The sequence below is a fragment of the Eschrichtius robustus genome, chromosome 7, assembly GCF_028021215.1.
Source record: "Eschrichtius robustus isolate mEscRob2 chromosome 7, mEscRob2.pri, whole genome shotgun sequence".
Classification (NCBI taxonomy): Eukaryota; Metazoa; Chordata; class Mammalia; order Artiodactyla; family Eschrichtiidae; genus Eschrichtius; species Eschrichtius robustus.
In genome coordinates, this window is record NC_090830.1 from 83,478,117 (window position 1) to 83,504,892 (window position 26,776).

Genomic DNA, 26,776 nt, shown 5'->3' on the forward strand with positions numbered 1-26,776 from the left:
TTTATTTATTTATTTATTTATTTTTATTTTTATTTATTTATCTATCTATCTATTTATTTATTTATGGCTGTGTTGGGTCTTTGTTTCTGTGCGAGGGCTTTCTCTAGTTGCGGCAAGTGGGGGCCACTCTTCATCGCGGTGCACGGGCCTCTCACTATCGCGGCCTCTCTTGTTGGGAGCACAGGCTCCAGACGCGCAGGCTCAGTAGTTGTGGCTCACGGGCCCAGTTGCTCCGCGGCATGTGGGATCTTCCCAGACCAGGGCTTGAACCCGTGTCCCCTGCATTGGCAGGAAGACAACCACTGCGCCACCAGGGAAGCCCTCACATGTGGTTTAAAGCTCAGGCCCTTCCTTCATCTTAGGGCTCTTCACGCCAGGCCTGTGAAGAGAGGTTCCTCTTACTGTCTCCCCACTTTACAAATGAGATGGAGAGACCAGCCCAGGCCTGTGTCATCTCAGCAACCCCCTTCCCCCTCCCCTCTTGGGCCCTCACCATTCCTCCTTTTCTCCGCACAGATCTGTAGAGTAGAACCCTGGTCCCCAGGCACAGGCAGGAGTCTTCACTGTTTCTGACCACCCCCCCCTAAGCTTCCTTGGGCAGTGGTCCCAGGCAGGACCCCGTGTTTTAGGAGATGAAAGAGGAAGGTCAGAGGATAGGAGCGTGTGGCCTGGGCCCGGGAGGCAGGAGGAGGAACAACAGCAGCATCTCCAGGGAGCCCTGGGTGAGGTGCTCTGGGATCATCGGTGTGACTGACGCATCAATAGGAACACCAGTGCCAGCTCATGAGTAGAGAAAAGCCAGGGCTGCAGCTGGCCTTCCAAGTTACATGAATGGATGTTGTTTCTGTAAACTGGTTATCTTTCATTCCCCAGTTTGGAGTGAGTGGCCCACTGATGGGTGTGCATGTCACAAAACAGGTGTCAACTTGACTTGGTTGTAGATTTTATTTGATGACAGCCCCAACCTGGACACATGGTGATAGGATTCCATTCAGGGCTGATGGTCTTGGGGCCGGATCCCCACCCCTGAGGAGTGGGGAGCTGCTGGCAGGTTTAAAAGCCACAGGGTGCCAGGGTATTACCCTGATCGACTGGGTCTCAGATGCAGCGTGCCCAGAGTCTGTCCATCTCTCCTGTCTTCTGCACACTGGGTTATGTAGCTGCAACTCCATCTGTTTAGTTGTGTGTTGGCTGCACAGCCTGTGCTGGGTGCCAGGGTTGCAGAAGTGAACCCCTCGAATCCCATCGTGGCCCTCGGGGTTCATGCTCTCTCTGTAGAACCCCCAACTTGCCCCGGGGTAGCCCAGCTCACTCATTTCAGCATCCTTTGAGCATCTACCGTCTCCCAGGCCCTGTGCAGCCTCTGGGGACACAGATTGGAAAGAGGTGAACAGAATACATTTGTGGAAAAATTCCTCTGGCCGCCTGATAGAGGGCGGGTTGGCAGGAGGCGGGATTGGAGACTGAGATAAATGATAGGACGTGCTTGTCATAATTCAGGAGAGAAAGGACAAAGCTGCAGAAGGTGATAGGAACAGGCAAGAAGCAGAGGGGACAGACCGCAAAGATAATCAGGCTACAGTGACCCATGGGTGGGGGGTGGGGGGGGCAGTGCCCATCATCCGGAGGTGGCGTGAGGTGGTCCTGGGGATTCGAGTGGATATGGGAAGAGGAACTCAGATGTGCCAGGGAGGAAAGGAGGGGAAAGGGGGAGGAGCCCAGAGTGGAGGACTGGTTCTTCTGCCTTGACTCACCAGGCCCGTACCAGGGCAAGGCCCGTACCAGGCTTCCCTGCTGGGAAAGGGGACCACGAAGCTTCTGCTGCCACTTCAGAGGGTCTTGTATGGATAGAGTAAGCTGATGGTATGAAAGCATTTGAAAATGTGTCATTAGTATATTTCATTGACCAGTGAACCCCGTTTGCATGTTCCCAGGGGCTCTTTCTGCCTCACTCTGACTTCCTTTCCGCCATCTCCCCCAGAAGCATGGTTTGAGGGCCCGCCGCCTGGCAGGCATACCTCCTGAGCGCCCCTGAGTCCTGCCCCATCCCTGGGTCTCAGAAGCCCTCATCCCTCCCTCCCTCCCTCTTCACACACACACTCTCTCACCCACACACACTCCCACACTCAGAGTTCCTCTGTTCTCCAGCAGCCTTTTAGCCGCTAAGATGCCCTTTGATACTTAATACGCCTTTGTTTCATTTTGCGTGTAGCTTCCCCGGGCTGCAGCGCATTTGGTAATTCTCCTGCCTGGCCCTTACACCCAGGTCTCTGTACCCTCTTCCCCAGTCTGCCTTTCATCCTCCCTGCACCCCCATGCTCCCATCCCTTCCCGATTCCCAGACCTTACCAGGAGTGAGTATCCAGGCCGCTCACTGTCTGGATATCCGTATGCTCACCTCCATAGGAAACAAATGCTGCTTGCTTTTTTTTTTTTTTTTTTTTTTTTTTTTTTGTGGCCACATGGCTGCCTCTGGTTTCTGGCTCCTTCTTAAGCCCAAGTCCTGCCTGGCAAGGGGCAGTTTTTTGCACATGCCCAGGCGAGCTTGTCTGCCCCTTTGATGCTCCGACTCCCAGACTCCAGCCTCTGCCACCCCTCCACCCACAAGTGGCTCATTGTCTGCCGATTACTCTGCCTGCCGGTTTGGAGGACGCAGCTCCACCCTCCCTCTCTGGAGCCCAGGCAATTCCCAGAGGCAGCCGTGCAGCGTCTTCCTTCTGCCGCCTCTCGCAAGTAAGACTAGCAGCCCCATACTAGTTCATCTGATCAGCCCAGCCTGAGTATCCCTTCTGCCAGGAGCTGCAGGTAGAGGCAAATGCAGGGCCTGTCACTGTTTTCAGGGAGGGCACATCTGGGACAAGCCAGGACTAAGATGCCCCTGGGCTCTGCTCCAGACCTTCCTTCATTTCTACATCTGGTTTCCTTTTACTTGTCCCTAAAGGACACTGAGGTGGCTGCCAGCTGTAGGGGCAGAAGCTAGGGAGATCTTGGGGAGCAAATGTCGGGAACTTGGCTCTCCCCTGGTGCCCTCCCTCAGACCTGCGTCCTGTGCCCCTCCTGATTCTCAGACCCCGTGCTCATTTCCATTTCTCTTCCAGAGAAGTCCGTGCCGCCTTACCATAACACCCTCTGGTGCAGGGGCCCCTAGATATGTCTACTGGATCCCATTAATAGGAGATGCCCCCCTTTGTCACACACACCACTATTTCATGTACTACTAGGAAAGAAGAACATACCACCAGTCACACCATGGTATGGCATCGACTGTAAGACACGTGCTGCTGGCAGATGACTTAGTTGTTTAAGTCCATGGAACCCTGGTGTCCCTTGCGGCTTCCTGGATAAACTGCAAAGACAAGTGCAGGTAGTGGGAGCATGAGAGGTCAAACTGTCGTGTCTTCTCCCTGGCTGGAATCCCCTCTCCCTTCCACTGACCCCTCAGGGCTGCTGCTGTGTGGTCAGAAGTGGGCAGAGACACCAAAGCCCATCCTGTTGGTCACTTATCTACCAACCAAGGTCAATAATACTAATCGTCATTGTGTCAGTAGCAAACATGCGTAGAGTGCCTACTCCATGCCTGATGCTGTTCCTGTGCTTCGTGGTGGTAACGCAGCACATCCTTACAGCTGCTCTATGAGATGGGGAGTAGAATTGCCACCACCCCAGTTTAGAGATGAGGAAACAGGCATAGGAATTTAGGTGACTTGCTCAAGGTGTCACACGGGTGGTAGAGACTGAGCTGGGATGGGTTGTGGAGTCCGTGCCTCACCAGCTCTTTGGGTGCTTTGTGAATGCAGAGGTGGGTGTACGATGGAGGGGTTACTTTTCTGGGACTGCTGTGAGTTACAGGGTCCTTTGGGCCTCCGCCCACCCTCCCTCCCTTTTGGCTTCTGCTTGGATGCCCATGCAGTTGACTGACAGTACCAATTTACAGCTCATGTCCACTCTCTGAGGCAGTACAGCTCATGTCCACTCTCTGAGGCAGGCAGCTCCTGTTAAGCCCATTTCACAGATGGGAAGACTGAGCTCCAAGTAGTGAAGCAGCCTGTGTGAAATCTCCCAGCTAAAGAGTGTCAGGGCACAATTCAAGCCCAGTCCGTGGAGCTCCAGAGCCAGGGCACTTAGTCCCCGTGTCCCACAGCCTGCTCGCCATTGTCCCCTCTTCTCCCCTCTCCTGGGGTGGCGTAGACACTGGTGCCGCCTCATCAGAGAGGTGTGCTTGGCTCAGCCGTGTACAGACAGAGCAGATGCACACCCAGACACCTACCGCGCCAGGCTGTCTTTCTGTCCTTGCATAATCCTCTACCTGCCTCTGTCTGTCAGTGCTCCTGGGTCTCTTGAGTTTTTGGCTGCAAATCCCCATGTGTTATCATTAACCGATGTTTGCCTCGGAACAGCTTGTGTTGGTTTGCACCACGATGAGAGCCTGCCCTGCGTCCGTCCGCCATGCGTCTGCCCACGTGGCCTCAGTGCCAGCTGGCCACTCGGGCCAAGGGGGTGATAGGTGGTGCCTCCCTCGCTCCCTGTCCTTTCCCTCTTGGTTGTAGGAATGTGGCTGTCCTGGCATCTGTGTTGTGTCATGGCTGCCGAATACCCACAGCACATCTGCTCACAGCATCCCAGACCCTCCCCAGCCAGGCCCCTCTACACCACCAGCCTCCCTTTATTCTCTCGACAGAAAACCACTCCACTAGCAATAGGAAGACAAGGGCCGTCCTTGACCAAGTAGGCGGGTGGCTTGTGACACAGGAGGAAAGCTCTGAATGCCCCCGCTGTGCCCCCATCCCCTCCCATGGCGTGTTGGCCCCAGGAGGAGCGCGGGCTGGGAGGGGTGGCCGTGGGCAGGGCGGGCAGCAGGCGGCACCATCTGCAGCCATCCTTTGTGCTGGCAGCCGAGCGATCCCTCCATCGCTGTGATCCGCCGGGCCTCGTGCTTGGCGTGCAAATGAGTTTCCAGATGCCCGGTGCCCCCCCCGCACAAGAAGCGGTAACTAGGGGCCTGGGAGAAGAATGGAGCAATCTGGAAATTCATTTCTGTTTGTTCCAGCCTCGCTGAATAGGCTGCTTCTCCCTCCAGCTGCGGCAGATGTGTGCTGGGCACCCGCTTCAGGGGCGTTTTGCCACGGTTTCTGGGTAGACACACGCCGGGGGGTGGTGCCTCTCCTCTCTGGCACCCTCCTCCCTGTGCAGGTGGTGGTATGGTGAGGCCCACAGAGAGGGGCAGGACACAGCTTTTAAGACGCAGCTCGCCCACTGGCACCCCCTCCTGGAGGGAGAAACAGGTGCCCTGTTGGGAAGGGCACAGGCTGTATCTCAGCCTTGCGTGCCTCTTTGGTTGAGCATTTTTGCACACCTGGTGACCCCGGCGGGACCCTTCACCACCCCACCCCATTCTCACAAAAAGCCCTTCTTTTGTCCTTTGGTCCCCAGCAGACCCCTGGGAACATGGGCACCTCCCTCCCAGCCAGCTCTCAGCAGGACTCGATGGACGGGGTTCTCCTGCTAGTCCTAAAATCTGCCTCCTAGCCCCTGCCCACCAAGTGAGGGGCAGGAAAGAACCTGCTGCTCCTAAAGATGCTGGGTCCCACTCACTCTGCACTCCTGACAGAGATTGCCTGGGCCATGGGCACGGGCAGAGCCTGGCAGGGTCTCAGAGGGTCCCCAGCCCTGCCTCTCGGGGCCTTGGGCTGATGGGGCAGCCTATCCAGGACCTGAGCGGTTTGAAGTGGCAGCCCTGTGCTGCCACCCCGGGGCCTTGTGTGTCTGTGCGTCTTCCCCCCCCCCCCCCGCCCCCCCGTGCCTGCTGAACGAGGTAAGGGGTGTGATTCAGATGAGGCCCGAAGCGTTTCTCATTGAATCAGAGGGGCTAGAGACCATGGCCTCTTGGTTTTGGCCTTTTGAAGAGTTCCGTCTCCTCCCCCACATTCTGGTTCAGCCTTGGGCTTCACCACCAGGATGTGCAGCGGGGGCACCATCTGTGTGTCTGCCGCTCTCTGACCGTGGTTACTGTGAACGAGTGACTTCACCTGCCTGAGCAGTGAAGCAGTCCGCTCATCTGTAGATGGGGATAAGAGCTGATATCCTGCATCACATGGGGTGGATTCGAGAAAAGGACACAGGAGCATGTTGTACAGGGTCCAGATGGGAGACCCTGGAAACAAGCAAGTGGGCTCTGCATCCAACCAAGTGGCTGAGCAGTCCTGGTTCAAAAGGCTCCTGGTTGCCTGACCAGGTCGACGCCTTCCAGAACTATCAGATCAGTCTGGCTGATTACTCGTGGCAGGAGTGAGGCATTGGCTGGGCTGTGATCAACCCTTTTTGCTTCCACAGTCTCCGCAGTTTCCCCTCCTGCCCCTGACCACAGCCCTGGAGGAAAGGCAGGGCAAGGGTCATTACTCCTCTTTCCCTGCCAGCAAACTGAGGCCAAGAGAGGGTCTGTGAGCTCCTAAGGGTCACACAGCGAGGTGGCGACAACCCAGCCTTCCTGACTCCTGACTTCTTCCCCAAACCTCAGCTCCCGTATGCGCTTTGGAAGGACTGGCCAGAAACACTGACCTTGAGGGTGCTTTTGGCCTCTGGTGGCCGCACCGGCACAGTTCAGGATGAAGGAAAGTCTCCCAGCACCCAGTTCATTCCGGTTGCTTTTCTCCTGGTTTCCAAGGCCTCCTTAAGCCTGGATGTGGAGGGTGTTCTCCTGTGCTCCTGCCTTTGGTGCCCCTGGCAGACTCTAGCTCAGCCCCTGCCCCACCCCTGGGCCACTCTCTGCCCTGGAAATCCTTTGTCCTTTCAAGCATCTGTGCCCAGCAGTGCAGGGACCAGTCGCAGGTCTGACCGGAAGGTGGGTGCACGCGTGCTCAGCGAGCAGGGCACTTTTGGGGGAGGAGTGTCAGGGAGGACCCTGCAGGCACTCCTGGGAACGTCAACAGGTTCCAGGAAGGATCTGGATTTTGTTTAAACCTTGTGATTTGGGGTCCCACCCATGGGGAGGAAGCCATGTTGAGCCCATTGTCCAGAGTCCAAGGTGGCTGGGCTTCACTGAGACGTCCGGGGGCGGCCAGCAGTTCCTGACCTGGGCCCAGGGCACAGATCTGTGCTTGGCCCCTCTCCCCCTCTCCGGTCTCCCCTTGGCACCGCCTCTGCTGTCTGCTGTGTTGTCTTGACTCTCTCCTCTTTGCCGTTGCGATCAGCCCTCCTCTGATCTACTCCTCCAGTAACAGCAGCTTTTCAGTCCTCCTTCCTTTAGGTGTGTTAGCCCCACTATACAGGTGAGAACACTGAGGCCTCCTAAGGAGGCTTAGTGACTCTCCTGGTGTCACACCAAGGTGGAGGTGAAGCCAGCGTCAGGAGCACCCAGTCTGGGTGGGTGAGATGGGCTGGGCACAGAGTGAGGTGGCCGAGGAGCCTGCTGACCATCCCGTCCTTCCTTGCAGCCCTGCTGTCCTCCTGGTGCGAGGAGCTCGGCCGCCTGCTGCTGCTCCGACATCAGAAGAGCCGCCAGAGCGACCCCCCTGGGAAACTCCCCATGCAGCCTCCCCTCAACTCCATGAGCTCCATGAAACCCACTCTGTCGCACAGGTGAGTGGGCATGCGCCACCAGGGGTGGGTCCGGGGCCCGCTTGGGTGGATGCTGGACAGCCCCCCTTCAGGCCCCCAGGTCTCCTTGGAAATGCCCCTCAGGTGGGAGAACTGGAGTGGGTGCCCCTGAACAGCCGGGAGGATAGTATGTTTTCTAAAATGCAATTGTCGTGTTTTAAATCCTCGTGGGTGAGCGCTATTTCTCCCCCATCAAAACAGAGGCTGAAAGCTCTGGGCTTACCCAGCCTAACTGCTTTGTCCCTTTGGTGGAGGGCTGTCTCTTCTTCAGGTTCTAGACTTTTGGCAGAAAGTTAGCCTTCCTGAACCCGGAGCCTTCCCTCTTTCCTAAGCAGGGTCTTAGGCAGGGCTGGAAGGGGCTCAGGAAGGTCACCGGGCTGGTGGTCACAGCCCAGGCCATCCAGACAGGAGCCGAGTGTGGCTGGGCCATCACCACTGGGCAGGGCCATCACCACTGGGCAGGGCCACCAGAAACCCAGCATCACAGGTGGGACTGGGCTTGCCAGAGGCCAGCAGGCACTGAGGAACTGTCCAGTCTGCCCTTCACCAGCCTCAGAAGGAGCACGTGGTCAGGACCAGCAAGTGCCCCAGTTCATCATCTCCACGTCCCTCGCTGAGCTGGGGATGTTCTCTCCGAGCGCTCTGCGGACTGACCCTGGAACAATGGGGCCTGTCATGCTGTCTGCTCTCCCTGTGCCCAGAGCGCTCTGTAGGACACCTGGGTCCCACCATCGAGGCGCTGCCAGGAAGTCTGGTACTGGCCACGCTTTGTAAATCGAATTAGAGGCAGTTGATTCTTGGAGCCAGAAGGGAACTTAGAGTTCTTCGGTCCAGCAGCTGCCCGAGCAGGATGGTCCCCAACATGTGGCTGGTTCCCCGCCTTGGTCAGACCCTTCTCAGGGTCACTGCCTCGTTACGCCCTCGGTCAGGACTCTGACGGCTCTGATGCTTAGAATAGCCCCCTTCTGTGGGTGTTTCTGAGGATGGGGTACTGTTGGCATTTGGGCCAGAGTAGTTTTTTATGGTGCAGGGGTTTGCAGGGCATGTCATGTCTTGGTCCCTGCCCACTCGATTCTCCTAGTGACCCCCAGGCGTTGCTAAAGGACTCTCACACACTTGGCGGGTGGAGGTATCACCTGTGGTTAAGAACCACTGCTCTAGAGAGGCAAAACCCTCTTCCGTCCACCTTTCCCCTCTTGCCCCCCGCTTGGCTAAAAAGCCACAGGTCTTCTCCAGCTGAACTGCTGCCCAGCCGCTGAGTACAGGCTGTGGCTGAGTGCAACCCAAGCTACACACTTTGCATTTACCCTTGTTACCTTTTAGCTCCTTAACTCTCCATCCTGCCAGAGTCATCCTGCCTCTCATCCTCCCACGTCTCATGTCCTTCTCAGCCATCCCTCCTGCAGGTCATTTCAGTAAAGCTGCCTCTGATGGCGTGCCAGCCCCTCCGGGGACCTGCCACAGACCCGCTTGGCCGTGACCGCAGCCAGCCCTTGGCCAGGTCTCTGCTGAGTTGAGCTGGAAGCATGAGACTGCCTGGTCCTAGGGTTAAACAGATGAAGGGTGTCTCTGCTCCAGGAGCTGACTCTCACTGGTTGGGGAAATAAGACTCAGTGAGGCAAAATTGGGAGCTGGCAGATGGAGGCAGGGTTAGGGTGAGTGACAGACAGGTTGGCTTTGGGGTTCTCTAGGAGGAAGATGGCCAGGGTGAGACAGTCAAGAGGCCCAGAGGATAGGGGCCTTGACCTTGAAGGACTTGGGCTGGAAGCTGGGCAGATGGCATCCTATGAGTTCGAACTGGCTTTCCCAAGAAATGCTATGGGCTAAAGAGCCACTGGCTGGTACCCAGTGCCCTGCCACCCCCACCCCCACCCCCCCCTTCAGCCTCCTGTACGTGCCCATGGAGTGCTAGAGAGGGCGAAGCAGGTGGCCTCTCAGAGAAGGGAGAGCTGTGCGCATTGGAAGACGCGCTAAGTGTTGATGGGTAACAACACAGCAAGGTGACAGGCATTCTGGACCGTATCCTACACCCCAAGGGCAGAACTGGAAGGGAAATGCCCAGAGCAGGACAGTGACTTGCCTAAGAACACACAGCCCGGAAGGGGCAGGGCGCTGACCCACACACAGCGCTCTGCCCTTCACCCTCCCACTAGCCATTCAAGACCAGTGACGTGGTATCTGGTCATTAACCCGACCCTAATCCACACCTCGCCCTATTTCCCGATTTATAGTGGGACAGTTGAGACCAGAAGGAAGTATCATCTGTTGAACAAGGCCCAACCCATGTCCATTCAGACCAGGGCTATTCCGAGGGCACATTGTGGCCTGTGATTAGAGATCGGCTGCTCTCTACCTGTAACTTCATGCATTTCCCCAAGGTGGGGGGGTCCCTCATTTCCAGAGAAACTCCAACGGGGTGCATCACCTTCTAAGTCCCTCATGTAATTTCCCAAACAAGAAGGAAAGAAGGTGGAAGAGAAAGTCAAATACTGTCACAGCTAGGAAAGTCTTCTGCCCGCCCTCCTCCACAGCTGTATTGAATGACTTGGAGGAAGGTAGCTTCTCTTCCCCTTTCATTAAGGAGACCTCAGGCGGGGGGTGAGCTTAGGGACCCTGCGTGTTCAGGATTTGGTGCTCGGAGGTGTGCGGCTATTCCAAGACTGAGGGGTCCTTGTCTGGAGGTTCTGAGGACAAGCCAACAGGAGAGGGTGAGGGAGCCCGGATGCCTGAAGCCCCAGGCCGGTGGGCTGGGAGGCTGTGACTGTTGCATTTCTGTAGTTCAGGCGTCACGGTCACATCCATCACAGGCCATGGAGGTCGGCCCCACAGCATCAGTCTGTGAGTTGGGGCCTGTGCCCATGACCCCTGGAGCCAGCTTCTGAGCGTGCCAGCGGTTAGGAGGAATCCCGGGTACCCACACGTTTGGCTCGCGCTCTATGGTCTGAGGAGCAGCCTGTGGGCTTGTCCCCGTCTGGTCCTGACCACTGAGCCGTCGGTGTGCCATCCTCCCACTTTAGAGAGGTGCGCAGAGCACCGCACAGGAGAAGGGAGGCCGGGAGAGGCCAGCCCAGGGCAGAAAGGGGCCTCGGGCCTGCGGCCAGGCAGCAGGATCCCTTCATAGTCCCTGCAGTGACCCAGACTTGTGGCCGACAAATATTTCTGCCTTCTCCCAGATTTTTAGTGAGTGGCTGAAAAAGCCATTTGTGATTAGCACATTGTCCATGTGCAAATCAGTGCTACAACAGTAATGGAAAGCCTAATAAATCTTGTTTATACTCTTAATTTGATTACAGTCAAAGTCTAGTAGAGCTGGGGAAGCCTCCAAGACCAAGGGGTGCCACCCTTCCCCTCCAGGTGAGGGACTTGCAACCCCCAGAGGAGAGGTTCCTGGGAGGGGCCTTGGGGCTCGCCTCAGATTCTGGGCACGGCCCTGTGCTCCCCTCCAATCCTGAGCAGGGCCCTGTGCTCCACTCTGTATAGCAGGCAGGGTACAGGCCCTGGAGCCAAGCTGCCTGGCATCGAGTTTCAGCTCTGCCATCTTCTCGCTGGGTCACTATGGGCAGCTCTGTATCCTCTCTCTACCTCCGTTTCCTCATGTGTAGCCATGGAATAACAGCAGCACAGGACTTACAATACGCTTGTTGCCAGGTCTGGACACAGGGAGCCCCGTGGACAAGTCATTATTCTCTGAACCCTCAACCTGGGGCCATCAGACTCAGATGTGCTCATTCACGGTCAACCGACAAAGAAGGGATCAAGCAAAACTGACTGCCGGTCCTCTTCTTTCCTTGGTCCCATCACACCACCTTCACCACTTTTCATTTTTAGCTCTTTTTTGTACAGCCGCACCGAAAGCTCAGTTTGTAATAGACCCCTCTTCTTGCCCCCAGGAAAAAAAAAAAAAGCAATGAAAGGGAGACTGAAGGATCTATAAATCCATCCGTTCCAGATTGCCAAGATGCAAGGATCTTTTCCTTTCCTCCTTCCTCTTGAAAAAATTTAAAACCCTCTAATACGCAGTTAGCTGCACCAGTTCCTCTCTGAGTTTCACCGCAGGGAGGGAAGGAAGCGGTCCCCACTAATTGTGATGATGGAGAGCACTGCTAATGGTCCCCCTAAATTAAAGATGGTGGGAGCATCAGCTCCTCACTGGCTTGGTGTGTCATTAGTGGTAACACTACAGCCTTGCGCAGAGACGGGACCAATAGAGCTGGATGAGGGAAATTAATTAAGGTCTGACGATACCCTTAATAGGAATTTGTTATTTCTCCCAAATAAAGTGGCTGTGAGAAGTGCAAGGGAAGAAATAACGCAGCCCTTCCTCCCGCTTCCCTCCATGAATGTCTGTGTAGACACTTTCACAGGAGGTGCCCGGGAACCAGGAATCATCACTCTCTCTTTACTGATTTTCTCATAGTTAGCAAACATCAGTCAGTGCCCATGGGGCTGGCAAACAGACATGTAAACTGTCTGCTGTAACTGCAGTGTGAAGAGCTCTTTGTAAAATATATGAAAAGAAGTGCTGAGGGAACAGAGTAAAATGCCCTTGGTGGTCTGCTTAGGAGAGTCACAAAAGGGAGCATCCAGGCTGGGCTCTGAAGTATAGGTAGGAGTTTATGAGAGAAAGGAAGGCAGAGGAACACTAAGGAAAGCCTCAGAGGCTTGGAACATATGTTCAACAGGCAGGAATGATCTTGGAACATACGTTCAACAGGCAGGAATGATAATAACACGCCCTCCCACTGATAGCCTATTTGCAAAACTTCTAAGCACCATCACTGTATCATCAAGCAAATATGGGTACCTACACCCCAACTGAGCTGGAGAAATGGAGAGAAAAGTATAGGTACAGTTGAGCAGAGACTGTCTGCCAGGCACTGTGCAAAATTTTACCTGTGTTTGTATGTTTCATCCTAAGAATATTACTATTAGTCCCATTTTACAGATGAGAAAGTTGAGGCTGACTTAGGTAACACGGCTCAGGTCATAGAAGTCATCAGTGGCCTACCAGAGCCAAGGTTTGACCCCAAAGAATCTAAGTTCAGAGCCCAGATAGTTAACCACTGTGCTTTGAGGCCTCCCTCTGCCATTTGAATATTAGCTTAAAAAATGTTTAGTCAGGGTCCTTGAATATTTGCCAATATACTCAGTCCAGGCCAAAGCTAGTGATTTGATGTATAAAGTGTTTTTTCCTGGGACACTATTTGGGTTTTGTCTGCAGCCAGTCTTTGAAGCATAACTTACGTCTCCTGTGTGCCTTCACTGGCTGACTTCCCCAAGAACTTTTAAGAAGTTATGCCCCTTCTTGGAGTTCTCGTGGACTTCTAGATGGCCTTTGTAATGGATGCTTCCTTGCATTATCGCCATCTTTGTACAGGGAAGCGCCACCTTACTGGACCCTAAGCTCCCTGGGACAGTGGCCAGGCCCACTGTCAACCTTACCCTTGACTACCTCTGGGAGCCTGGGAGCCTCAGATCCTAAGACATGTGTCTGTTGAGCCCACTTCAAGGGATTAAAAGAGTTCTTGTGTGCAAGTCACTTCACACAGTTCCTTACATGTAGAAGCCACTCAATGAATCATAACAATGGTAACAGCAGCCAGTAGTTCCAGGGTACCCAAGTGTATTAGGCCTTGCCTTACCCATGTGAGCTCACCTAATCCTCATGACCGCCCTCTGAGTGAGGGGCTCTTCTCATCCCTGGGTGTGGCGAGGGATGGCACACTGAGGCATAATGAGAGCGAGTAGCCACTTCATTAGCTTTCCTCTGTCCCCCTCCCTGGAGGGCAGGACCTCTCGCTTCCTGGGTGCCGGTGCCCATGTGGTCACAAGCACACTGTAGGTGGTCAGCAGTCAGGCTTAATGAATGAATCCATTCATTCATTCTAAGGCATCCCTCTGAGGTCAAGCACAGAGAGGTGGTGTTTCTTTTTGGCACTTTTATTAGAAGCTTCCTGAGCCCTGCAGGTGTGTGAAGACATCATGCCAGGCACAGGTAGCCGGAGAACCTGGGGCTCCTGGGGCAGAAAGAAAAAGGCAGGAGGGCTTTCGCTCAGGCTCCCACTTGGGCCCCAAAAATGTGAGGAGAAAGTGGAGTTCAGGCCAGTAGATGGGGCGAGGGCTTCCTGGAAGAGGTAGCCTTTGGAAGAGGAGCCTGGAAAGGATGAGTGGCATCTTTCAGGGTGAGGACAAAGCATCCCAGACTGAGAAGAGGCACAGAGGTAGGGAAGCAGCTGCCCCTGTGTTGGGAGTTGCTTGGCAGGTAGAACACTGCTGAGAATTCTAGTGGCTTCTGGCACTGGTGCCTCGGTAGGTGGAACAGGATTCTTGGGGCAGGTTTGGCTGGGACTGTGGCTGAGGGTGGCTTGTGGCATGAGACCAGACCATGCTGGATTGCAGGTGTGCAGAGCTGGGCAGGGCTACTAAGAGTGGGTTCTCAGATCCCAGGGGTGCTGGCCTCCCTCTGAACCAGGTATGGACAGGTGGAGGGAAGTGGTTCCCAGTGGGCAGCGCTGAAATGCCAGGGACCTCTGACCTTGCCTGAGCATGTCTGCTGGGGAAATAGTACTTGCAGAGGAGGGACACAGCCTCCGGCCACCCCTAAGCCCCTAGGCCTCCTCTTCAGCACCCTGAGCCCCTCCCACCCTGGTAGGGCCCAAGAACCTGGCTGGTCCTTGATCCTCGGGCACTGGGAGCCAGGCAGCCCCGCCCAACAGCAGTGTCTGTGTCTGGGCGGAGACGTCGGCAGGGCTGACTGCCACCGTGGGCCCATGGGGGCGAGTGCCTGTTCCGTGCCAGTAGGAGCCGTCTCCCCAGCAGATGAGTCACAGCCCTGTCGGTGCGGCTGCCACTTCTGCTTTTGCAGCAGGTGCGAGTGGGGGCGAGCAGGTCCCCGAGACCACCCTACACGCATGTGCCCGTCTCCCCCTGCACGCGTGGAGAGCATCGTGCCAGCGGGGCCTGTGTGCGTGCGCGCACACGTACGTGTACCCCGCACACGCCGGGTGTGCACCTGGGCTCTGGGGTGAACCGTCCAGCCAGACAGCGGAATGCCCAGTTTGGGAACCTTGGTTAAGTTTGCTTCTCACTGAGCTTGGGGCGGAGGGGACAAAACAGGAAGGAGCCGGTTTCCGCCCACAAGGCCCACCCACGAGCTGCAGGGCAGTTGGGAGCTTGCTCGAGGACCTGTATCCCAGGGAGCCGGGACCTCCCCGCCTGAGGAGGTGAGGCAGCAGCTGTGGGTCCCCGCCAGGCTTGGAGGGGCTCCCGGGGGGGCTCTACTTCCTGAGCCTGCCAGGTGTGCACCTCGGCCGGAACCAGACCTCAGCCTGGAGGGTTGGTGGGAGCTTATGGGGCAGGAGTTCTGGGGAGAGAGGACAGACTCGGGCCTAAGCTCTGCTCGGTTGCTGGGGTCCTGTGTTGAGTCCAGGCACACCTAAGGTGAGGGCCCCGAGGGAGGGCAGGTGTCCAGGGTCTTCTCTTTGTTGTTTAAAACCATAGCCTGCAGGGCCTCCCTGTGAGACTGGTGTGCCACCCCTGGGACCAGGTGGTGCCCCCGGGTCCCCAGTGACCTCCTGGGAGAGCGGGGCTTCTTCCAGCCCAGCTGCGCTGAGGAGCAGGCCCTGCTTGTTTTCCTGTGCTTCTCTGCCCCATCCGGGCCCTCTGGACTCCCAGGCCCCCCCCGCAGTGCCCCCAGATGCAGAGAGTGTGAGCTGTCGGTCACCTTTGGCCTGTGCACCTGGGCCTCACCCCCTTTCCACTGACCCACATCACATCTGGCCTGCAGAGGCAGGGGGCGGTCAGGCTGGTTCCCTGAGGACAGCTGCTCTCCCTGCAGTTCTAGGCCTGCTGTTTCCCCCCAGAAATCATGAGTAATGCTAAAGCCTGTGTCACTTTCCAGTTAAGAAAGCCTTTTTGTCTGCAATCTCCTCTTTGAGCTGCGTCAGACTTAGGCCACAGAGGCCCATGTCCAGGCTAGCCGGCCTGAGATCCACAGTAATGCGCACATTTACCCCGAGACCCAGGGCACACGTGTGCTCGTGCATAACATCAAGAAGTCAGTTCGAGGGATGATATTCCTCCTTACTATGTGCTCACACTTGATTACTTTCTGTTTTATTCCCTCTTTTTTCCCCCTCATGGTTCAGTGTCACAGCGCACTCTTGTGTCATGACCTGCAGTTTGAAGACACAGAGTAGAGCGGGGGTGGGAGTGTCTTGTTCTTATGCCCATTTAACAAATGAGGAGACTGAGTGCGCACAGGCTCGGAAACTTGCGCCAGGGCCCTGAGCCAGGGAGGGGCAGGTGCAGGACTTGTACCCACAGTACCAAACAAAAGGCTAGAGTGAGAGGAAAAGGGATTGGGGCTGGGGGGTCCTCTTCTCCCAGGAGGTCAGGACAGCTGCTCCGGTGAGGTGACTTCTGAGCAGAGACAGGAAGGAAACCAGGGGCTGGCCAAGCAGAGAGGGTGTCCAGGCAGGGGGGCAGCAAGCAAGCATGGGCAGTCAGTGACACGGTCCTCCCTCCAGTCTGACCCAACTTGACCGAGGGCCCCGCCTGGCAAGGAGCAGGGCACAAGGCTCAGACCCCTGGCGCCCCTCTGCCCACCTGTCATGCAGTCCTGCGCCTCCTTCCTGGAAGTCTGACCTCTGGGCTGGCTCCCCACACCTCCATTCCCAGTTGCCCCGATCTCTAGGGCCTGGGCTGGCTGCTCGGCTGGGGTATGAGTCAGCTTTTGCCTTCTGCTGACTTCCTGTGATGAAGGCACAAGTCAGACAGAGGCACGAGGTGCTTTCCTACCAAGCCACCCTCCTCCAGAAGCCCCTTCTCCCACCTGCCCCCACTCCCCGGCTACCCAGCAGTGCTGCCTTGCAGGCCTCACCCCCGTCGGGATGCCGTGGGCAGAGGTGGTAGCACAGATGTGAGTGCTCTGCTTTTCTGCTCTTTCTGGGGCCGTGTCTGGGATTTTCTCTCGGTAAGAGGTGCTGGAGAGTCAGCGCAGGACCGGCTCCAGGGGAGAGGAAGCCCCAGCCCAGCACTCCTTGGGGGCTGGCACCCCTGGCATGTTCTTTATACTGTGACCTCGCTGGCTCCTTCTCGAGCCTGTGCCCCTGCTCCTCTCCCTGGGGTCTGCTGGACCTCACTCTCCATCTGTACCATGGCAACTAATAGAAAGCCATCTCTGAGCACTTATGGTATGCAGGGCTGGGCGTCGGGCCTTCTGATCTTTGGGGGCTCCTCGGGAGATGTCATCAAACAAGGTGGGTACTGCTGGGACTACAGAGGAGACTGGGGGAACAGCTGGGGCCAGGGACTCCCAGAGAGGTGGGAACCAAGATGGGAAGCAGGGTAGGCTGGGATTAGCAATGGGGTAAACCATTCTGCTGTGTGAGTTTGGACTCTGTGTGTAAACACCGGAAGCCACTGAAGGAAGGTCTTTGATTGTGCCTAGTGTCTTAGGTGTTTGAAGGAGATTGGCTTGGCAGGGAGGTGCGCGAGAGATCGGGGTGGGAGCAGGGGAGGAAGCACAGCAGGTAGGCCACTACCTGTCATCCAGGAAGAAAACCTGACATAAGGAGGCTCCTTGCAAAGACCAGATCAGCCGGGCAGGGCGGCCACCTCACTCTGAGGGGTCAGGAGGAAGGGGAAGAGCTGAGACTTAGACTGGAGCCCTTCGGACCTTTTCTGAGAAAGGACGGGGTAGCTTTGAGGGGAAGCTGGTGCGGAGGAACCAAAGCTGTTTCTGGAGAGCCACTTAGAGCAGAGCATGGTCGAAGGCAGAGCTTAGATTGAGCCTGCAGGTCTCTCTTCCTCCGTAGCATGGCCTGTGGACTTGGGCTAAGGTGAGACAGACAGCCATGGGGGTGGCACGTCCACAGTGATGGGGGGAGAGGTCGCTGTCGTACGATCGGTCACCTTACAAGGTGCACCTGTTCTGCATTGGACACCAGGCCAGGCCTAGGGGATCCAGAACGGACTGAGAATGGGGGTCACCTGGGCTTGGCTGGGAGCCGCAGAGCATGGTGGGGTTAGTAGATGGGGCATGCCTCCGTCTGCGCCTGTGTCTGCAGCCCCTGAGGATCCCCACCCTGTCTCCCTCTGCAGTGATGGGTCGTTCCCCTATGACTCTGTCCCTTGGCAGCAGAACACCAACCAGCCTCCCGGCTCCCTCTCCGTGGTCACCACGGTTTGGGGAGTGACCAACACATCCCAGAGCCAGGTAAGAGCCTGTCCTCCCCCCAGCAACAGCCCCTCCCAGGCGGGGTCATCCCTCGAACCCTGAGGCGCTCGGGTCACCATGCCGTGCTAGCCCTGCTCACTCTCCCAAGCTCTCCCCGGCTGGAAAGACCAGCTTTCAGGGCACAACCAGCTGTGGACACACCTCTACCCAGGATGGGTCCACACCTGCCCCAGGAGGATGGCCCCTGGCCCCTGTGCACTGCCCCAACCCTAGGGCCTTCCTGAGGGAATGTTTTTCACCTGACACACAACAAGGGGTTCTTTCCTGACCTGCATTTACTTTGGTTGGATAAACAGGAGAACTTCCTGGGTATTATTGGCCTCAGGGCTCCAACACCTGGGGTCTCTGACCCTGGATGGCCTGGGTTAGATTTCAAAAGATTGAGCCTAAAACTTGTGACAAACTCCACTCCACATCCCTAGTCAACCCTGTCTCCCGCTCTTGTTCCTTCCTCTTTCCTCCGCTCCTTCCTCTCCCTGCTACTGGGCCTCTGCCATGGCCACATGAAAGGCTCAGGGCTGCTTGCCGCCCTGGAGGGAGCCAGTGCGCTTACCTGTGGTCTCGGGCCACAGGGAGCCCCTCGGCCAGGACCCTGCCGCCCTCTAGAGCTGGTAGGTTGGGCTTCTCTTTGCCCTCACAGAGCAGCAGCCCAGGGCCTCTGTGTGGCTTGACCCTTGGGCATCCAGATGGCTTTGCAGGGCAGGAGGGCTGAGAAGTCCAGAGATTTCCCACCTGCCACCTGGTGCTGGACCAGCCTCACCTCCTTCCATCACAGGCTGCAGTGCTCATCTCCGCTGCCTGCTTCCGGGCTGGGTTACCCCCCTTCTAATCATGTATATACTATGGCAACCGTCCGTGCCCAGATGAAACTAAAAAGCCCCCCCGCCCTTTGTCTCCTCCTTTCCTCAGTCGTCCTTCCTCTGTTTTGCCTCTGTCTCCACCCCCAACCCTGCCATTTTTCCTTTTCCCTCTCCATGCCACCTGGGGTACCCACTTGGGTGACAGCCCCTCTCTCTGCCCACAGGTCCTCGGGAACCCTATGGCCAATGCCAACAACCCCATGAATCCAGGCGGCAACCCCATGGCGTCGGGCATGACTACCAGCAACCCCGGCCTCAACTCCCCACAGTTTGCTGGGCAGCAGCAGCAATTCTCAGCCAAGGCCGGCCCCGCTCAGCCCTACATCCCGCAGAGCATGTACGGCCGGCCCAACTACCCTGGCAGCGGGGGCTTCGGGGCCAGGTGAGCAGGGAGCAGCCTTCGCAAGGGGCACAATCAGCCCTGCCTTTCCCCTCCAGGCAGGCTTAGGAGTCGAGTGTGAATCCCAGCACGTGCTTCCTGACCTGGGAAGCATGGGGAGCCTGGCGCTCCCCTTCTCCTCAGGTATCCCACCTGCCTGCGGGGCACAGTCATCCCCCATCCTGGGGGCTGGCCGGCAGGCCAGATGCTGCACGGCCGGGGTACATTCTGAGAGCCGTCAAGCCCGTGGGGTTGAAGGGCTGCAGTTGCATTTCTCAAATGACCCTTCTCTGTGTCATGTCTTTATACGTTGGGAGACGCTGAGAGCTGGGCGGCAGGAGGGTCAGCTCTGCTCTGCTGGTGTGGAGGAAGAAGTGCAGGGCTGGGGTTCCTCGGTCCAAGGCAGGGGGAGGGCAAGGAGGGGCGTGGGGTGGGGCAGAGGCACCCCATTCCTCCTCTCGCCGCCCGCCCTGCTCTGCCCAAGGCTGCCCTGTGGCCTCACCCCTGCCAGGCACCCCGGGGCCAACCTCAGCCCTGCCATGTGTCAGCGCAGTAGGGCCTCGTGGTGAAACCCAGCTGCATCCCCACCCTGCCATCCCCTGCCGGAGGCCGTGGGCCGGTTGCTCGGGTTCTCTGAGGCTAGGTGTCGTCCAGAAGGTGTGCTGACGGGTGTGGCCCAGGGCGCCATGACCTAGTGCCTAGGAGCGATCACCGACTAGCACTAGCACCGGGTGGGGCTCCAGGAACACAGCAGCTTGGCGGCTTGGTGGTTGCCAAGTGGCACGAGGGGCTAACAACCCCCAGGAGGCCCCTGTCCCAGCCGGGCTCTTAGTCTAGACCTCCCCGCTCTGTGAGCTATGGACACAAGGGCCTGGAACGGCCTGACCTCTCCCTCCCTGCCAAAGGTGGGCGTGTCATGGGTTCATCTTGAGATTCAGGGCAGCATCTAACTCTCCCTTCTTCTCTCCCTCGCAGTTACCCTGGGGGTCCTAATGCCCCTGCTGGCATGGGCATCCCTCCGCACACCAGGCCGCCCGCTGACTTCACTCAGCCGGCAGCCGCTGCCGCAGCAGCTGCAGTAGCAGCAGCAGCGGCCACGGCCACGGCCACAGCTACGGCCACTGTGGCAGCCTTGCAAGAAACACAGAATAAGGATATAAACCAGTATGGACCGGTAAGGGCCACACTAGTCCTGGGCCACTCAGCCAGGCAGACAGCCCTGGGGATCAGAGCTGGGGTGTTGGTGTCTGTGTGCCGAGGGGAGCTGATGGCGTCAGGGTGCACTTAGGTTTTCTTAGAAGCACAAGGAGGGGCGTGTGTTAGGGTGTGGGCGTATCAGTGTGGTTGAGAGTGGTGGGGGTGTGTTTGGGAGCTTGTGTTTGTTCTGTGTGTGTTGGTGGCTCGTGTGTGTCTGTGTATGGGGAAAGATGTTCCATATTGCAATCTGGGCCTCTACTCACCAAAGAACGGGCTATGTCTAAAGTAGCCTTGTCACCAGTCTGTCCCCCCCGGTGGCCTCTGAAGACCAGTGCTCTCCTAGTCATCCCATTTGTGTATCCTGCCCAGGTCCCAGCTCTGCTCCCCTGACCTTCAGAAGGATGGGGTGGGGTGTGAGGAGAGGGGGAGCCCCCCTGCAGAAATGCAGGACAGGCGTGGAGGTGGGAAGTCCAGGATGGGGACAGCAGGGCAGGTGGGCACAGGTGGGAGCCGAGGCCGCCTCGGACTGCGGATGGAGGGTGTGTGTCCATTGGCTGAGGAACAAGGGTGGGGCCGGGGCTTCCAGGAAAGGGGCCCTTGCCTCCATCCTTATCCACCTCCATTCTCCCATTCCCCCCGCCACCCCTGCACCCTCTTTCCGGTTCCTTGCCTGCCTCCCTGGAAACGCTGCCTGTGCATTGGAGTGACTGCACCCCACCCCGTAACACCCCTCGGGCTGCACCTTTCCTGTGCGGCCTGCAGAGAGCAGCAGTGAGCCCACGAGACCGGTGGTCCTTTGGGACCTGGTCACCAGCTGCAGCCACACAGGAAAGTGCCCAACCTCCAACCCCGAACCCCCCACTTCCCCCACCCTTCCTTCCTTCCCTGCACTTTCAATGCATGTGGCATTTTATTCTTTTTTTTTTTTTTTTTTTTTTTTTTTTTTCTTCTTCTCCCGTTGAAGGTCTGTTCCTCTTTCCAGATGGGTCCCACCCAGGCGTATAACAGCCAATTCATGAACCAGCCCGGGCCTCGGGGGCCTGCCTCCATGGGGGGCAGCATGAACCCCGCAAGCATGGCGGCTGGCATGACGCCCTCGGGGATGAGCGGCCCTCCCATGGGCATGAACCAACCCCGGCCACCCGGCATCAGCCCCTTTGGCACGCACGGGCAGCGGATGCCCCAGCAGACCTACCCGGGCCCCCGGCCCCAGTCCCTTCCCATTCAGAGCATAAAGAGGCCATACCCGGGAGAGGTGAGTGTGACAGCTGGCAGCCGGTGGGCAGGGTGGGAGGTGGGGACGACACAGGTGCTGTGGGTAGTTCCTTGAAAAGGGCATGGATTGACCTTCGGGAAACCTGGACCAGAAGGCAGAATCTTAGGAGTCAGGTGCTCCTGAGTTTAAGGTCAGCTCTGGCATTTCCCATACAGAAGACCTTGAGCAAGTCACGTCACCTCCTGGAGTCTCCGTTTTTTCTTTTGTAAAAGGCAATGACGATCCAACCCACCTCCTGGGGCTGCCTGGGAGTCTTGAGTGAGGGGATGTACGTGAAGCGCCTGGCCCTGGGCCGGCATGGGCGGGCACTTAGCAAGCAGTAGCCGCTGTTAGGACTCTCTTCTGTCTTGGCATAGACACTAGCTGGGTGACTTCGGGTAAGGAACTAAACCTCCTTGGGGCCACATTCCTCGCACCCACATGAGGGCACCTCACACCCAAGAGCGAGAGATGAGACAAAACCCTGTAAAGATCTAAAGGCCGTGCACGTCGGAGAAGTGACTGGAAGGCAGACAGCATGTTTCTTGGGGCTCTGTCGGCAGGAAGGCTGCCCGTTGGGGTGCCCAGCCACCTCAGCCGCGAGATCAGTGAAGATCGAAGGAAGCAAACCCACACCTCCTGTCCTCCAGGAACCAAGACTTCAGCAGGAAAGATAAGGTCTAAGCTGGAACTCACAAGGGAATGATGCACCTTGGGGTGTGTGGAACTCAGCGTGAGGTCAGGAGAAGGACTTCCTGGAGGGGGTGTCACAGGGCCTTCAGCGAGCACCCAGAAAACGGGTTGGCAGCAAATGGCCTATGTGGGTACCTGGGTAAGGATTTAGTTCACCTGCGGAAGACACAGAGACCCCAGAATCGTGGCGCCTGCGCACGCTCCTCGAGAGGCCCACCTTGATTCCTCACCTGGACAGAGCCCTTCCCAAGCATCACCCAGGGCTCTGCTGGCACACCTCTTCTCAGGTTGGCTCCACCCCATCTCAGAACTGCGCTTGGGCTTCCAGTGTGTTTAGAGCCCAAAGACCCTGAGTTCCCTGAAGGTCTATGTGCTTCCCCTCAGCATCCACCCTTACTTGGGCTAGAAGGTGGCTTGGCCACTGATGGGGATGTCCTGGGTCCAAGAGGGGAGATGTCAGGGACGTCCTCAAACACCCAGGAGCCGGGGTCAGGCCCAGACCCCCTCCAGGTGGGCAGCAGCTCAGGGAGAAGCTGGAGAAGGATGGCAGCTCCCAAGGCCCTGGCTGTCCTTGGGGGTGGGGGGCCTGACCCGTGGGCCTCACTCCCATGCACAGCCCCCACATGAGTTCTGGGCCCTCTCAGCCCCCTCTGTGCTCAGACTCCCGGCATTCCCTCTGGCTGGGCTGGGAATGCATCAGTCGGCCCAACCTCAGCTGCTGGCACCCAAAGAGGCGATCACAGAAAAGGCAGCAGAATTTCCGGTCATTAGCCTGACGTCAGCCCTGTGCCTGTACCGGTGTTAGCTCCCCAGCTCTTACCTGTCACAGCAGGGCACACCAAAGGCTCTCAGTTATCTTTACTAAATCATCCTCAATAGACTGCTGGTACTACCCAGCTACAAAATGCCCGACACTGGGCTGTGACACCGGTGGCCACAGCCTGCAGGTCCTGACCCCGTCTGGGAAGACTGGCCTCACCTCTCAGTACACACTCATAGAACCTCTGAGTTGTCGGAACCTGGGGGCGGGGGCGGGGGTCAGGTCACCTGGTCCCGCAGAGGGACTAGTGGACAGGCCCGGGCTCCCCTTCCTGTCCTGCAGTGATGTGATGGGAACCCCACCATCACACAGAGCAGCTGCCATATCGCAACAGCGCGAGCTCCGCAGAGTTCTTCAGCGCTGACGCAAACTTTGCCCTCTTCTGCCATTTACCCCCTGCCCTTCTTTCATGTGTTGAGCAAGTATTAATTGCAGGCCCGTTCTTTGCCATACACTGAGACACAGCTGTCTCCTGGACCTCTGAGCCTAGAGGGCAAGAGAGACAGTTAATAGACAAGAAGTTTCACAGACGGGGAAGAAGCACTGACTCTGCAGGATGTAACGGCCTGGGGTGCCCTGCGAGTCACCTGATTTTACAGACAGGGAAGCAACTGGAGGGTGGGAGTGGCTCTCCCAGGACAGTGATCCTGCCCCTCTCTGGAGCTGTTGCTTCCCCCAAGAGGGGCTGCCTTGTCCCTTCACCAGCCTGGTTCTCCTGACCTCTGCACCAGTAGACCAAAACTAAACATCAGTTTGTTCTGCTCAGTGTGGGGTACGGGGACAGTGCCTCCCAGATTCAGCCTCAGAATGCAAGGGCTGGGGATCACCTTTCTGGAAGTGCGTCCTGTTGTCTGTCACATACCAAGCACTAGGGGAGACCCAAAGGGGGCTTCAGAATCAAGCACCCTCATGATGGCAAGAGCAGGGGGCTCTGGAAGTACCCCCAAGCTCAAGGGGCATGGAGTTTTGAGAAAGACAGCTTCATGGGGAGGTGGCCCTCGAGCCAGACAGGCTGATGTAATGTCCCTGGGTGTCAGGGCAAGAAGGGCCCCTGGCATCATCTGGTTCAGCTGCTCTCCTTTTCAGGTGTGGCGGGCATTTTCTGGGTGGGTGGAAAACAGCAGGGACAGAGGAGAGGAGGTGGGGCGTCCTGGCATCTGGTGGGCAGCTTGGCTTCGAGACACTGATGACCTTTCCCCGCTCCTTTCTCTGCCACTATAGCCCAACTACGGAAACCAGCAATACGGACCAAACAGCCAGTTCCCCACCCAGCCAGGCCAGTACCCCACGCCCAATCCCCCACGGCCGCTCACCTCTCCCAGCTACCCCGGGCAGCGGATGCCCAGCCAGCCGAGCACCGGGCAGTACCCGCCCCCCACGGTCAACATGGGGCAGTATTACAAGGTGAGTCCCGCCACCCCACGGGCCCCTTCCCTCCTTACCGCCTCACCTCCCCACCCCTGCCTGTGTCATCCTGACCCTGGCTGTCACCAGGGGGCAGGCGGAGATTTCTGGATGTGATCTCATGTGCTCAGAGCTGTGCGTGCAGTGGCCAGAGTGACAGACTGGCTTTTCTTGGTTCCTGTTCTCATGGGGCTCAGATGATGGTTTTCCTTCTCCTTTTACTATTTATAGCACGTACGAGATAATAACAATGAAGGAAATATATTTTTTTAAGTAAAAGCACCCACCCCGGTATATTTACGTTTGATTATAGACTTTGTCCCCACGCATGTGGACATCAACCGTGTTGTATAGTTGTTGTTACGGTTGTAATTTTGAATGTTTCTTTCACTTGAACACAGCGTGTCACTTACTGCTACACTCCCCGTGGTTGTCACTTTTAATGGCTGCCTGACATTCTCCTGGGAACCACACCACATTTTATTCTTTCTGTTGGACGTTTGGGTTTTTTCTGAGTTTTCACTTTTGAAATAGTACTATAATGAATGTTTTCAGGCACGTAGCTCTTTCCTTCTTTGGGATTATTATAAAGTACATTCTCAGGAGTGAGGAAGACTCTGGAAATATTTTACACTTATTTGCCAATGAATCACGCCAACTTACATGACTACCCACCCCTTGGCTTACATGGGCTTACTATTTTTAGCCCGACTGCAGCACACTAGGTGTTGCTATTTTTATACACTTGCTCAATTAGTAGCTATGGGCAGAGAGAGGCAGAACACTGACCGTGGCAGTGGTGTGCTCTGGCCCCACCGCACTCCCCACCCCAGCACTGGGCGGGCCTCTTCAGCATCCCCTGTCCTCCTGGAAGGTTTTCATTTCAGGAGGGAGAGCAGGGTAGCTTTTCTGCCTTCCGTTCACGGCATTGTTTATCTTGCTTTACCAGCCAGAGCAGTTTAATGGACAAAATAACACCTTCTCTGGAAGCAGCTACAGCAGCTACAGCCAAGGGAACGTCAACAGGGTATGTTTCAGTTTCCATCTCAGAAATTATAACCCACGTGCACTATGTTAGAGGGGGCCTCACTGTTCCTGCCCCAGCCTTTCTGGACATTAGTAGGGTCATCCGTTCCAGGGCCCAGAGATGCTTGGAGAATCTGCATCTCAGATGGGTGGGCCAGGGATGAGTGTGGACCTGGCCAGTCCTGGGAAGAAAACAAGGTGGGGACTAAGAGAGGAAGGGAAGGGGCTCCTGGAGATGCTTCATGTCTGACTCCATCTGGGGACCCCAGTGGGGTGGGGTGGCGATGAAGGACATGGCCTGGAGTCATGACGTGGGCAGCGGGAGACCTGGGATTGTTCCTAGCATTCTTCTTCTCCCAAGAGTGTATTAGGCGAATCCCCCGTCACCCTGAGCCTGTGTCCTCATTGGTCAAATGGGCTGGGGACCTTACAATCCCCCTGGTGCCGTGACCCAAGTGAAGGGTGGGGAGAACCTTTCCAGGCCCACCTGCCTTCCCATAGAGGCAGAGGCCTGAGTGTGGCCAGAGTGGAGGAAGGGGTTTTCCTGGGGGGCTCTCCTCCCTCAGGGGAGCAAGGGCCATAGCCCTAGGTCCCTAGGGTGGGTGGGGCATGTGTCCACAGCCATGGTCCCTCCTCATGCCTGTGAGCCCATAACCTATATGTGGTTTCTCTTTCCCTCCAGCCTCCCAGGCCGGTTCCTGTGGCAAATTACCCCCACTCACCTGTTCCAGGGAACCCCACGCCCCCCATGACCCCCGGGAGCAGTGTCCCCCCATACCTGTCCCCCAGTCAAGACGTTAAACCACCCTTCCCACCTGACATCAAGCCAAATATGAGCGCTCTGCCGCCACCCCCAGGTGAGCGCCCTACTCTCTCCTTCCCTCCTCCCTCCCTCATCAAGCCAGCTCCACCTGCCCCCACCTCCCCCGCCACCGCAACCCCGCTCACAGTGTGCCAGGAGTCGGGGGCTTGGAAGTCTGCCTGCCTGCCTCTGGGGGCTGGGCGTGGGAAAGAGCAGAGGGTGTGAGAGCAGGCCTCCTTACCACCTGCCTGAGCGGCTGGAGGCTGGGAGGGAAAGCAACTCTCAGCTGTGGCAAAGGGCTGGGAGGAGAAGCCAGCCGGGGCTTCCAGAGCAGGGAGCAGGTGGAGACAGGAGGGGATGCAGAGCGGGGGGATGAGTGGGAAGTGGGAGGCAGGGATGGTCAGGATGCGGTCGGAGGGACCGGAAGAAGCCAGGGGCTGCCTGGTGTGCCCTTGAGCACACAGCCCAGCTGCCGTGGCCCTGTTCGCACACGCACCCAGAGCATGC

General features: G+C 57.2%; 1 protein-coding gene and 1 long non-coding RNA gene across 4 annotated transcripts in view; one reads left to right on the top strand and one right to left on the bottom strand.

The window, feature by feature from the left end:
* Positions 1–26,776, top strand: part of ZMIZ1 (zinc finger MIZ-type containing 1) — a 232,916-nt gene that overhangs the window by 190,178 nt on the left and 15,962 nt on the right. For 2 of the 3 annotated variants that reach the window (XM_068547971.1, XM_068547973.1), the window contains exons 8-15: positions 7,431–7,575; positions 17,698–17,812; positions 18,858–19,075; positions 20,048–20,246; positions 21,234–21,524; positions 24,259–24,441; positions 25,391–25,468; positions 26,150–26,324. In XM_068547971.1, the coding sequence (XP_068404072.1) occupies positions 7,431–7,575; positions 17,698–17,812; positions 18,858–19,075; positions 20,048–20,246; positions 21,234–21,524; positions 24,259–24,441; positions 25,391–25,468; positions 26,150–26,324 (1,404 nt within the window). The remainder of the gene's footprint in view (positions 1–7,430; positions 7,576–17,697; positions 17,813–18,857; positions 19,076–20,047; positions 20,247–21,233; positions 21,525–24,258; positions 24,442–25,390; positions 25,469–26,149; positions 26,325–26,776) is intronic. The other variant, XM_068547972.1, reaches the window with a different exon arrangement.
* On the bottom strand, positions 1,283–2,398 carry LOC137767575 (uncharacterized). Its single transcript, XR_011074547.1, has 3 exons — positions 2,350–2,398; positions 1,755–1,857; positions 1,283–1,363 (listed from the first exon to the last, which is right to left on the bottom strand). It is a non-coding gene; the product is annotated as an uncharacterized lncRNA (long non-coding RNA).